Source organism: Pteronotus mesoamericanus, unplaced genomic scaffold (genome assembly GCF_021234165.1).
Source record: "Pteronotus mesoamericanus isolate MK-2021 breed Mesoamerican mustached bat unplaced genomic scaffold, CSHL_Meso_final contig_20, whole genome shotgun sequence".
Lineage (NCBI taxonomy): Eukaryota > Metazoa > Chordata > Mammalia > Chiroptera > Mormoopidae > Pteronotus > Pteronotus mesoamericanus.
Genome location: NW_026555085.1, coordinates 100,421,637 through 100,435,131, shown reverse-complemented (window position 1 = coordinate 100,435,131; position 13,495 = coordinate 100,421,637). Strand labels below are relative to the sequence as shown.

General features: G+C 42.8%; 1 protein-coding gene across 1 annotated transcript; it reads left to right on the top strand.

Annotated features, from left to right (window-relative positions):
• Positions 1–1,104: 1,104 nt before the first annotated feature.
• RSPH3 (radial spoke head 3) lies at positions 1,105–13,168 on the top strand. The gene is given in 10 exon segments (XM_054568659.1): positions 1,105–1,110; positions 1,456–1,696; positions 1,699–1,963; positions 2,551–2,638; positions 5,524–5,665; positions 7,226–7,371; positions 8,586–8,789; positions 10,424–10,586; positions 12,367–12,453; positions 12,855–13,168. Coding segments are annotated over 10 exon segments (1,656 nt in total).
• Positions 13,169–13,495: the final 327 nt, after the last annotated feature.

Genomic DNA, 13,495 nt, shown 5'->3' with positions numbered 1-13,495 from the left:
TCAGAAGCAAAGAAGAAAGCTGGGGGCGCTCACACTGGTGTCACGCAAATCGAGATGCCAGCGATGCCTGAAGCCCGCTGTCCTCACAACACCATCATTGCTGATATGACCTGAACTCCCTTGATGCATTTCAAAACATTCTCTTTTTGTCAAGCACGTTCAAATGGGTTTCCACCATTTGTAACTGAGACTTCACCAGTACAACTGTTTAATACAATAGTTACATAGCTCTAAAGCTATGCATAATTTTTATAAAAATTGTTTTAAATCTTGTATGTACATAACACAATTTTCTAAACACTGTTGTGCACACTATCTCTTTTGATATGCATAACTGACTGGGTAATACTGGTAAAGCAGCCTCTATTATGTTTTATGGCTAAAGTAACAAAAATGTGGTCTTTGTCAAGAAAACAAAGAATCATTTAAGTTATGCCTGAGGTGACACAGCTACCAAGCGCAAACCTGTAATTCAACTCCAGTCCCTACCTCCAAACCCAGGGCTCTGAGTCCACACACCTGGCCTGGTCCACTGACCCCTAGCCTGGGGCTCCAGGCAGGAAGCCTCTGTGCCCCTCCTGAAAGGAAATCTTTCCACAATGTAAATAACTACCTTCAAATTGGTGTACTTGGTGCTGCAATTATTTTACTTACTAAATTCTAACAAAGAATCAGTGACACCTTGTGGCAAAAACTTATAAATCATGTGCTACTACTACCACCCATGTTGGGTTGAAAGACTGCTCCCAAGACCGTATGCACTGCACTAAGCAGTGAAGACAAAAGCAAACTTCTGGGAAGCAGAATCTATGGTTATAGAGTCTACTCCTCATAATTAGATCTTTCAGGGAAACATATACTTCACTTACATCAAAGACAATATTTTTAACGTTGTTAATATAAACACCAAAGTCTCTGCCTACGTTTTTAGGTGCAGACCACCCCGTGATATAAAATTATTCAGAGCCTGGGGCCTAAAAGAAAGACTCAACAAAGCGCCCTCCCCATTCCCAGTATTATGTTTGTGGGGCGGCCCTTGTCACTCCGTGGACCGGGGGTCCTCTGAGGTGCCAGCAACAGAGCAATAAGCAGAAAAGGCGGGACATGCAGGCAAGGCTGCGAGGCCCGGCAGCAGCCTGCCCTGGGGCAGGAGAGGGGGCCGTGCTGGGAGACACCAGGGAAGGCCCTGCGGGGCCCTGGCACATATCAGAGCTGGGAGCCCGGGCGCCACATGTGTGCGATCGATCGTACGTGAGCAGCCTGGGGTCGCGACGCAGTAGCAGGGCAGCGGGAGAAAACAACCGGGGAGGCCCCCTAAGGAGCGGGAGCACGTGAACCTTGGGGAACGGCAACAGCACCAGCCCCGAAAGCCCCACTCGAAAATGGCACGCGGGATTGGCGCCGCGTCCCGCAAGGACGCTGTAGGATCAGCCTAGCCCCCCGAATCCTGGCCAGAAAGCTGCTAACGCGCAGGCGCATTTGGCCGGGGAAGCGCGGGTGGGCGGGGCAAGGGTCGGAAGTACGCCTGCCCCGGGGCCTTCGCGTGAAACCCGCCCGCGGAACTGCCCAGAGGTCCCGCCCCCAGGCGGAACTCGGAGTTGCTGGGCAACCGATGCGGGCGCCGCGGCCGGGCTCAATGGTGCCTGGAGCCTGCGGAGTGTAGCTCCCACGTCTGCTCTGCCACCTTCCCTTCCTGCCGGCTTCCTCTCTGGCCGCCCCTCCTCGCGCCCCGGAATCCCTGCCCTTGGCACAAAGTAACCCTCTCCGACTGCCACGACGCCTTAGCGCCCACCTGCGTCGAAGCCAAGTTCCATCGAAAGCGAAGTGCTTCGACCCCAGACGTGGCCTCCACGTTGACGGACCGCGCCCCTCGCGCCATGGGCACCTACACCTACACCTACACCAGCAGGCCCCGGGCCCTGCCCTGCCAGCCCCGCCGTTACCGGGACAGCGTGGTGCAGCCGTGAGTGAGCCACCCGCTCCTGTGTGTCTCCACCTGTCCCCCAATAGTGGAAAACTGTATTTTCCACTATTGAGCATTATGCCCCAAGTTAAAATTTTATTACTATTTAAAACAATATAATTTTAAAAGAGCTCTGAAGTTTAAGAACAATGAGAAATTTAACTTGGTTTGCTTTAGTAAGCCTGCTTCTATTAACGCAGCCTTTCTGTCTTTGAAACGTACTTCTGTCCGTTCTTTGGGGCAGGCTCCTTTTCAATTTTTACTGTTAAATAGCCTAATGTTTTACAGCCTAAATCCAGCTCTACACTTACTAGCAGGTTCCTTTCTGAGTTTATTTCCTCCTTTATCAAATGAGAATTGTATTTCCCAACTCGAAGCTTATCGTGAGCAATACATACGCTAACATACGTGAAGGGCCTGGCACATGATAAGCATTCGATAAGTGGTAGCCATGTGTCTCCTTATTTCTCGCCCCTGCTAAGACAAAAACCTGTTTCCTTAAACTATTTGCATCTCAGTCTAAGTCTTACTAAAAACGAGTTGACCCCACAGAGACCAGCAATCGTGTGAAATCTGCTCTCTGACAGGGGCGAAGAGCCCATGCCGTACGGAAACATCATGTACGACAGGAGGGTGATCCGGGGCAACACGTACGCCCTCCACCCAGAGCCGCGCGTAAGTAGAACTTGAACAGCGCTTTGTGTTCCGTGAGGTGAAGGGCCACTTTGTTTGTTTCTTTTTCATTTCTGACCTATTGCAGACTAACACATTTACAAAATTTAAAAAAATAGAGATTGCTAGAAAAACGAATAAGCCTATCACTATTAAGGACATTGAATTTCTACTTTAAAAGTTTCCCCAAAAGATATCTCCAGGCCCAGAAGATTTCCCTGGAGAATTTACCGAACCTGTAAAAAAATAGTTTTTTTCCCAATCAATTCTGCACAATCTCTTCCAGAAAATAAAAGAGGAGGGAATACTTGCCAGCTTATTCTGTGAGGCCAGCATTGCCCCAGTACCCAAACCAACGAAATATCAAAGTAATAACAAAACTCTAGGCTAGCAGCTACTATGGGAATGTACATACAAAAATCCTCAACAAAATAGTAGCAAATAGAATCCAGCAATATATAAAAAGAGCTGTATATCCCATGACCAGGCAGAATTGATTGCAGGAATGCAAAGGTGTTCCAGCGTGTGTAAATCCATGCAAACCACCATATCAACAGGTCAAAAAGGGAAACCCCATGATCATGGTCATTGGTGCAAAATAAGTGTTTAACAGAATTCAACACTTATTCATGACAAACACAACAAATTAAGAATTGAGGGGAATTTCCTCAACTTGTTGAAGAGCATCCATAAAATACATACAGCTAACATCATAATTGATGGCGAAAAAAATGAACGCTTTCCCTCTTAGACTGGGAACAAGGCAGTTCCTCTCCTCAGATGTTCATTCTCACCACTCCCAGACATCATAGTACCAGAAGTTCCAGCCAGTGCTGGATCCATGTCAGAAAGAAAGAAGTAAAACTGTCCCTAATGGCAAACGGCATAATTGTCTGCATAGAAAAATCCCATTGAATCCATGAAAAGGCCAAGCACCAATAATTGTGTTGAACAACATCACAGGATATGAGATCAATACACAAAGATCAGTCACATTTCTATATACTAAAAAGGAACATGTGGAAAACAAAATTTAAAACACAACATCATTTACAATCATTTCAAAAACCTAGGATACCTAGGTATAAATCAAAACATGCCTGTAAGATAAAAATCACATAATGCTGATGAAAGAAATTAGAAATGACCTAAAGAAATGGGAGGACATATCATGTGCATGAATTGAAAGCCTCACCGCGTTACAGGTGTTAATTCTCCCCAAGTTGATCTATCAGTATAATACAGTTTCTATCAAAATTCCAGAAAGATTTATGTAGCCTATTTTTCCCTGACCAGCACAGCTCTCTTGGTTGATCATCATCCCACAAAGTGAAAGGTCGTGGGTTCAATTCCCAGTCAGGGCACATGCATGGGTTGTGGGCCCAGTCCCTGGTTGGAGTGCGTACAGGAGGAGCCGATCAATGTTTGTCTCACACATTGGTGTTTCTCTCCCTCTCTTTCTTTCTCATTTCCCCTCTCTCTAAAAATAAAGAAATAAAATCTTTTTTAAAAGGACAAGCTTATTCTAAAATTTATATGGAAAGGCAAAGGAACTAAAATAGTTAAAACCACTTTAGAAAAAAATAAAGTGGGAAGAATTACTCTACCCTATGTTAAGACATACCAAATATGGTGTTAGTAATTGTATCAAAACAGGTTGTATTGATGGAGGAATAGATACATGGACCACTGGAACAGAATAGAAAACTCAGCACCAATACACCCAACTAATTTTTGAGAAAGGAACAAAAGCAGTTCAATGGAGTAAAGATAGCCTTTTCAACAAATGATATTGGAACAACTAGACATCCATAAACCAAAAAAAAAAAAAAAAAAAATTACGTGAACCACAATCTAAACCTTACATCATACACAAAAATTAATTCAAATGGCTCTTGGACTTAGATGTAAAATGTAAAAACTATAAACTCTTAGGAAAAACCTTCAGTATCTAGGATTAAGTAGAGAGTTCTTAGATATGACACCCAAATCACAGTCCAGAGTACAGAACATGATTAATTAGACTATCAAAATTAAAAACTTTATCAAAATTTTAAAAAGAACTTTAATGTTACTACAGTGTCATTTCAGGTAAAATTTCTTAGAATTCTAATTTTAAATATTAAAAGTTTTTTCTTGCAAAGCATTGTCATATTTTTCCACTGCTTTTGTATTTGCCTTGGGATAAGACAGATTTAAAACTGGAGAATGATCTCAAAATGAGATGCAAATACGAAATCAAGGACCTCCACATAGTGCAGAACTAGTGGGAATAATCATAATCCCCTAGATATTCTTGCGCAAAAGAATTTGTGCACTTGGACAGACTTTGTTTGGACGGAGGGAAAAGAGTCCATAATATTGTAACACCTGTGTGTGGTGCCGAGTAGGGCTAGACTTACTGAGGAGAGCACAAATTATATAATTGCCTCACCCCCATGACGTTCTCCTGAACCTAATAAAAACAACGCTGAATGTCAACTATAATTGAAAAACTAAAATAATCTTAGTGCTTTTCAATTTCTTAACTATATATTAAATGCACTGTACCCAAATGGTTATACCAGTATACTAGGTTACTAGGAGTGAGAGGAAATCATGGTTAAACAAAAAAACAAAAAACTTGAATGAGGAAAAGCAATTTATTACATAAGATTCTGTACCCATTGATTCCACTTAACAGTGGTACTTTGAAGTTACTTTTATGCTTTGTCAGACACCTTTATTCTTATCTGACATCTTTCACATAGAATTTTAATCACCAGATAATCAGGAGGCCGTAGATGCCAGGTGCTGTTATACTATTCAGGGATCGCTTTTGCAATGGCGGCGTTCTATGCCTTGAGAAATATTTTCTAAACTTTAGACGCCTTTTCTGTCACTCTTAGCACGGGCAGCTCAGTGATGTGGATATTCAGAGACAACAGCAGGCCAAGAAGAGGGCTCTCGTGAAAAAACGAACCCAAGAACAGTTCAGGCCGCGGACGCCGGAACCCGTGGAAGGCAGAAAGCACATGGACGTGCAGACCGGTGTGTGAGCGGGCCGTTGGCCTCTTGCTTCTTGGTTTGCTCAGTTTCCTGAGTTCTTTTTCATTTGGCCGTAATAATTCTTATGTATCTGTTATGTTATCTAGTACTTCCCCAGTCACTTGGTAGAAGTCAATTCATCAAAAGAATTCATAGATGATGAATTACTATTATTATTATAATAATAATATTGGGTACACATGGCAGAGTGAAATCGGTGGGGTTTTTTTTAAAGAATTTCATGACCAGATTATTTCTCTCTTAGCTCTTTTTACATATTTATTTTCAAACTAGGATTATTTCTCACTTTTCTTAATAGCCCAGTATGAGTCACTGTTGGACTTGCAAGAGAGGAAAGCAGTGTAGTTCAGTGTTGGCATTTATTGGTCTTTTGAGCGGAGTAAACCCTTTCGGGCCTGAGCCCTTGCCCCCTCTCCATGGCCTCCTCTGTTCTCCCCGCTTGCTCTCCTTCTGGCATCCGCCCCAGGCCCGCACAGGCTCTCCCAGGCTGCTGCAGCCTTTTCCTGCTTGCCTGACCATTCTCAGCTGGGGGGGCTTACGTGGACCTATAAGGTCTAGCTGTGCTGTTGACAGAACCTTGATAATCAGGTAATACTTGGTGTTTTCCATGGAGTGTGTAACTACTCAGGATGCACCTTGCACCTGGCCAGGAAGGTGAGTGAATTCATCAGAGTCATTTCTGGGTAGTGATGGCAAAAGGAAGAAAACCATTCCACAGTTCCCCCCCTCCCCTGCCAAGTCTAGAATGAGCATGTCTGTGCTTAGCCAAATAGTTGTAATTCTGTAGAGATAAATTTTAATGTTGATTTATATCATTGGCATATTAAGTGATACAGTAGTAGCCACCTTTTGCTGAGTATTTCCTAGGTCTCAGAGACGATACCAGGTCCTTTACCTATGTATCTCTTTTATTATTAAAAGACTCCATGTGATAGATAATTATGATCCCTTTTACAGATGAAGAAACTGAGGCTCAAAGAGGATGTAATTTGGTTGGGTCCTATGTTCAACATGTGATGCCAGTTCTCATGTTCTTTGCATGATACCATACAGCCCTTACCTCATATAAATTCTTCCTAAGGTGAAGTTTATTTTACATATCTATTTATAATCTATAGGCTAGAGGAAAAATCAAGTAATGTAGTAGCATGGGGCATAATTTTTTTAAATATCCAGGAACTTTCAAATCTTTATATGTTTACTATCTTAGGACTCAGTTATATAGATAGGTTATTAGCTCTCCATCCCCTATTATACTTTACATCTTATATACGCGTGCGTCTATCGTTTTAGTTCATTTTCAAATGCAAAGCTCAGTGCTTTCTCAACATTCACTAAATATTCTAGTCTGACTGACTCTATGGTCTTCCAAATATATAAAATGTTTAGTACAACATGTGAATTGAATCCTTCCACAATTTGAGCACTCTCTTTATTCTCTGATCCATTTCATTCTATTTTGAAGGAGCTAAAGTTTCAGATACAGATATATGCTTGAAATAGACCAGAATTTCAAACTCAATGTGTATGGTATTCTCTTAGAATTATACCTTGAAGAAATTGCTGACCGCGTAATAGAAGTTGATATGGAATGCCAAACAGATGCGTTTTTGGACAGACCACCAACACCACTTTTTATTCCTGCCAAAACTGGCAAAGATGTGGCCACCCAAATACTAGAAGGAGAGGTATAGTACATTATTTGGACTTCCCTTTGTCTTCATTACAAATAGGTAAAATTAGGCTTAGCTAAAGGCTTAATAGCAGTACAAACCACTACACAGAAAGAGTCTACTTAATGGGTTTCTTTCTTTCTTTCTTTCTTTCTTTTTTTTTTTTTTTTTTGAAAAGTTTGGTTCAGTTTGTTATAGTGTCAAGTAGATGTACAACTATTACACTTACTCTGCTGACAGAAGACCAAAGTTTAGGAGGATATTTTTCTCCAATAAAGCTAAGTTTCCATGATCTTTAATATAAGATGTTAAAATTACACAAACTACCCCTGTCCTGATTGCCCCTCTTTGCTGATAAGAAATAAAAATCCTTAGCAATGTTTTTATTTGTAGTTGTCTGCCTACTTGCTTAAGTAGACTATAAGTAGGCTTATAGCAAATAAGGAAAATAATATCTCTGGTATAAAAGATTCTACTATTAGTTGCTTATAGATTATATAATTTTTATGAAGATAACCTATGTGTAAAAGTTCTAAAGATAATTGTATTTCCATGTCAATGCGGGGTGTATAAATTGGCCAGTTTGTGAAATGTAAGAAGAGAAGGCAATGCTTGTGCGCATCATGCAATGACTTAAATGGGTTTGGGACCTGAAGGAGTTTGGAAGAACTGTCATTGAAATTGGGAAAATAAGTTTTCATAAGCCACACAGAAGAGTATATTTGCTTCTAAATCCTAGAAATGAGGCACCGCAATATCCATTATTCTTATTCCTTTGTTTTTTCAACAGTTATCAGAAAACAAGCCGTAAAAATTTAGTAAAAAAGGTAGGGAGTAAGAAAGACAAGGATATTTCTCGTGGGTTTCAGAGTTTGATCTTAAAATTGTTGAGTATGAGGGTTTGTCTTGATGACTGCATAGATCTTTTCTGTAACTTTGACGTAGTCACTTTTGCCTGTATGCAAACGCTCTCCTGTGCGCCTCGCATGGCTGTTCCGAGGCCTGGAAACGACGCGGGCAGCGCTTGCCCAGTGTCTGGCGCACAGAAAGCACTCTGTGAAGTGCCTTGCCGTTGCTGGCACTCTGGATAGTTTTTCGTTGAACGTTTGGTTTAGGATTAAAATTTGGTGGGTAGAGGTGGGCAAAGGGGGAAATAGAGGACATCTGTAATCATGTCAACAGTTTAAATTTTTTAGAAGTTGAAATTTGCTTTGTTTTATGCATTTAAGCTCTTTGACTTTGATCTTGAAGTTAGACCGATGTTAGAAGTTCTGGTGGGAAAGACCATTGAGCAGTCTCTTCTGGAAGTGATGGAAGAAGAAGAGTTGGCCAACCTGCGGGCCAGTCAGCATGTATACGAAGAGTTACGCAATGTTGAACTTGCTGAAGTTCAGAGACTGGAAGAGCAAGAGAGGCGGCACCGCCAGGAAAAGGTAGAGAATCTGTCTTTCTTAGACGTCTTTTGGCTCTATAACAACCTGTGCTCAAAATTGCCTGTGGTGTTCGTTGGTCATGTCTTTCCTGTTCCACGTACCATAGGGCCTTCATGAGCTGAATTACGTTTGTTTGATTCCAGCATATATAAAGGTACCTAAACAGAGTTTCCAGAAATTCCTAAGTGGAGTAATTTAAATTATTTATGTCCCAACTGAAAGGCACTCTGAAATATCAAGAGCCCTAGTGAAAGAAATACATTGACTTGCCATGAATTAGTGACAGAAAAGGTGGAAGGAAAAAGTGAATGTATTGAGGTGAGTGGAGGGTAATGTGCAGAATCTGCATGGAACCTGGGTCTCTTCTCGGTGGCCAGACTCTTCTCTACAGCCTTCAGGATACACTACAACCACATGGGTCCCTACAGAATATTTTTTTGATTATAGGTTTTTAGAACCTTTAATAAAGTTTTGGAATCCAGTTTTGTTTTGTTTTTAATCCTCACCCCAGGACATGTTTACTGATTTTAAAGAGAGAAGGAAGGAGAGAGACGGGGGGTGGAATATAGATGTGAGAGAGAAACGTCAATCGGTTGCTTCCTGCATGTGCCCTGCCTGGGGATCAGACCTGCGACGTTTGGAGCATGGGACGACGCTCCTACCAACTGAGCCACCTGGCCAGGGCTGGAATCCAGTTTTTAAAATATGCCACCAACCTCCAGTTAGGAAATACTAGGCTCGGGAGTCTTTGAGGGTGTCCCTGGGCCAGGCAGTGTGGCCCCGCATTGTGCACTGAAACAGTAAATGGCCAAGGGGCGCCCGGGCGCCCGTGACAGTGAAGGTGACTCCCCACACGGTCCCGCTGACCCCGCAGAAGGGCTAGGTCCTGGGAGAGTCTACTTAGCACCTCGTCAAACGGACCTTCGGCTTCCCTCCAGAATGAATAATTAATGGTTTAAAGAGCATGTGGCTTATGGTAAAGGTTGTACAAATGCAGAACTGTCCACAAATATAAAATAAACGTGGGCAAAATTAGCCTTGTTGCAATAATCAGCGAAGTCTATCAACAAATACTATTTTGCAGTTTACTTACTATTAGGAAGTATGAAAAAATGAAGAATAGAAATCATCTGGATTCATATTTGCTTTAACCTTCAAAACGGGCTAATTAGAAAACACATGAAGGCTCCCACTGACACACGGACGTAGAGAGGACAGGCCACTAGCTTTATGGGTGTGGCCTGTAGGAAGCAACAACAACAAGAAAAGGTTTTATAATTTTTGAAACTTTATTGTTTCAAAAATTCATTACAAATGAATTTTGAAGTTTAAAGTTTTTGAAACTTTATTGTTTCAAAAATTCATTACAGATGAGACAATTCATTGGCCCAAGTTCTTCACTGAGGACATCTAAGCAACTATATAATTTTCACACCAGCAATATTTTATGATACTACTACATAAAAATATGTATAACTTACAATCCTTTGATATCACACATGCAGTCAAACATGTATATCTTGAAATTGTGTCATTTGAAAATGGATCAGGAGATGCATTGTACCAGAAACTCCCTCTCTTTTCTGAGTTCAGTACCTACTAGCTGTCAGAATGACGGGGCTTTCTCTGGGCAGGAGCGCCGGAAGCAGCAGCAGTGGGACATGATGCACAAGCACAAGGAGACGGCAGAGAAAATCGCCGCCCGCGCCTTCGCGCAGCGCTACCTGACCGACCTCCTCCCCTCCGTCTTCGACAGCCTCCGGGACGGTGGCTACTTTTTTGATCCCATTGAAAGAGGTTTGTTGGGGGCGCTTTATTAGATTAACTTTTGCAATAAGCATCACCAAACAGTTCACATTTATCTCCTGCTCACTTTCATTTTGAATTGGAATCTTTCTCTGAAGCCAAGTTAAAAGTCAATTGTAGTTGTTTTAGGTCAATACTATTACTAATAAGTGTATCCTAAAGACCTTGGTTTTAGAATGTTAGTTTGTCTTTATTCAGAAGCAACATTGTATCATAGAAAGAAATGTGGACTTGATGTCAAAAACTTCGAGTTTGGGACTCAGCTTCATCATAAAATACCTTTGTGTCCTCCAGTTTTCTTACCGTGAAATGAGGATTATTTAGAAGTTAGATGTCATAATATATTTGAAAGTTTTGTAAACTATAAAGCACTATCTCTGTGTAAGTTGCTGTTATTAACTTTTTCTCAGCTGACTTTCTGTTCTCAGAAACCTTTTGGGGGCCGTGACTGAAGCCGCTCGCTCGTTCGGTCAGGTGCTCACACCTCCCCGGCCCTGTGCTGGGCGTGGGAGACAGAAAAGGCAGCCCAGGCCATCGGCGCCCCCTCAGCGCCACCCTCCTGCAGCCGCTCTGGCCGGGCGGGGGGCCCGGGTCCCCGCTTTCTCCCTGCCACCAGCCTCGCCCAGCTCAGCAGCGCCACGCCCACGGTGCTGTGTGCGCGGCTCCTGTTTCAGAGGACGCACGGTGTTGGGGGGCAGCTGTTAGTAACGTTCACATGCATCGATTACATAGTTCAAATACGCAGAGGTCAGGTTGCGCACATTATTAGTTCACATTGATAAGGTGCTTTCTAACTTATACAGTGTTTTCCATATGTGATACTGCATGACCCTCCCAGGAACCCTGTAGGGGTGCATAGGGCCGATTAAGTCCCATTTTTCAGAAGTAGAAACTGGAGCCCAGAAAAAGAAATGCCTTGCTCCCAACCGCTTGGGCAGGGACATGCGCAGGCTCAGGCTGACCGGCTCGGGCCCGGGCCAGCGCGCTGCCCTCCCCCGCCCCCGCCACGCCAGCTGCCTTGCCTCCTTCATGCTGTTCTGGTCAGAGAGGCCAGCAACGTTGCTTTCCCTCGTGGATTTGGAAGCTTGTAGACACATGCTTGCCTAGCTTAAAATTGTTTCTAGTAGGGAATATGCTATTCTATCACGCTGTTGTCACCCCACTGAACAATAAAAATTAGATGCCCACTCCCCAAAAAGCTACTTCTGAACATTAAAATGTATATCGTAATGGACCACGTTTTTAAAAGGCTTACACACTAGTAGATTTCCATTTCCATTTGAACAAATGTGTCACTGGATACCCTTAGTTTCTAAATGGCCTTCTTCTAGGTGCCCTCTGACCTGCATCCCCCGAGTCTCCGTCAGCTGCTGGGAGGCCCCAGGCTGCGGTGGCGCACGCTTTCCAGGCGATGCTCCGTCCCAGACGGCACTGCGTGCCGGTGGCAGTCCTTCCCCCAGATGCACAGCCCCCGCCCTGCCGCCCGCCACGCCCGGATCCACCTCACACGCACCTGTAAAGTCAGCTCTAGGGATTTTGGCCCCAAGGAAGGCCTCATAGTTTTGAAAATACTGTTTCTACTGTACTGGAAAGGAAATGGACCAGAACATATATAGAGAATATGGTGAAACTAATGCTGTGTGAGGCTATTCAACATTTTCTATTAAGAAAACAATGTTCACATTGTAACATTAGGGGAAAAGCACAGATTCCTCCTATCTATAGTGATTCATAAAAATTACTCAATCATTAAGACTTTTTTTAATCATAGATATTGAGCTAGGATTCCTTCCATGGCTAATGAAAGAAGTTGACAAGACCATGGAACACAGCATGGTGGGAAGGACAGTGCTTGACAGTAAGTTATTTTATTTAAAAGTCATCTCTAAAATTTTTCAGTAGAAGAATAAATAGAAGAAAGATGTTGATTTTACAGTTTTCTTAATTTTTCAGCATATCAATTATATTAACCAAGGTGCAAATTTTTATCCTCAATATTATTTTCGGTTCTTCTATAACTTGATCAGAATTATTATCTTTTGTCATTACTTTATAAATATCTTGTTAAAATAGTTTTTGAATATAATTCACGTTTGATTCATTAGTGGCTCAGAAGGTAAGTGCAGTGCATGATCTTACATAAAAGGCTGTGACGAAGGGAAGGGCTGAGGTCTGGTGAATGTTTTATACTCATCTGTTAGCATCATAACTGCTAAAATAGAAAAAATCATGGTGGCTTCTGTATGTCCGCTTTCTCAGTGTTGATTCGTGATGTGGTTGAGAAGAGGCTGACTGCGTTTGAGCGCAAGGAGCTCAAGCACCCGTCTCTGAAACCCGAGAGCGGGCCCGGGGGCGCTGGAGCAGGGAGAGACCCACCGGTGGGCCATGAGCTCCGGGCACAAAGCTCCTCGCAGTCCCAGTGGTCCCTTCCCAGCACGGACGCCCTGCCGAGGGCGCCGTTTGAGGGAAGGTTCCCCGAGACGGCGGCATCCCAGGACAGGACGCTCGTGGAAGAAGAGGAGGAGCCAGCAGAACTGAGGAAGTCCTTCGGGAGGGAAGCCTGGGAGCCGTGAGGTCTGCCGGCCATCGGAGTCGCCGCGACCAGGTCAGGTCAGGCCGCGGGGGTCCCCCTGGGCTACGCAGATTGTGTTGTATTGAGTCAGCAAGGCTTTCTGTCTAATGGCCCGGGCCAATCGAATATGTTCAAGTAATAAAACCTAATAATAAGTGAAACTTAAATACTTCATTTATTTAATAGTGAAATAGCTTAAAGTTATAACTCTAATGAGAATTATGCTTAATCACAAGCTTCCCATTATCACTGTATATAACTAACAAATATACTTTTTCTTACTCTTTCTAATTTGTGGGTTAGTGTTTTTTAGTAAATACATTATTTA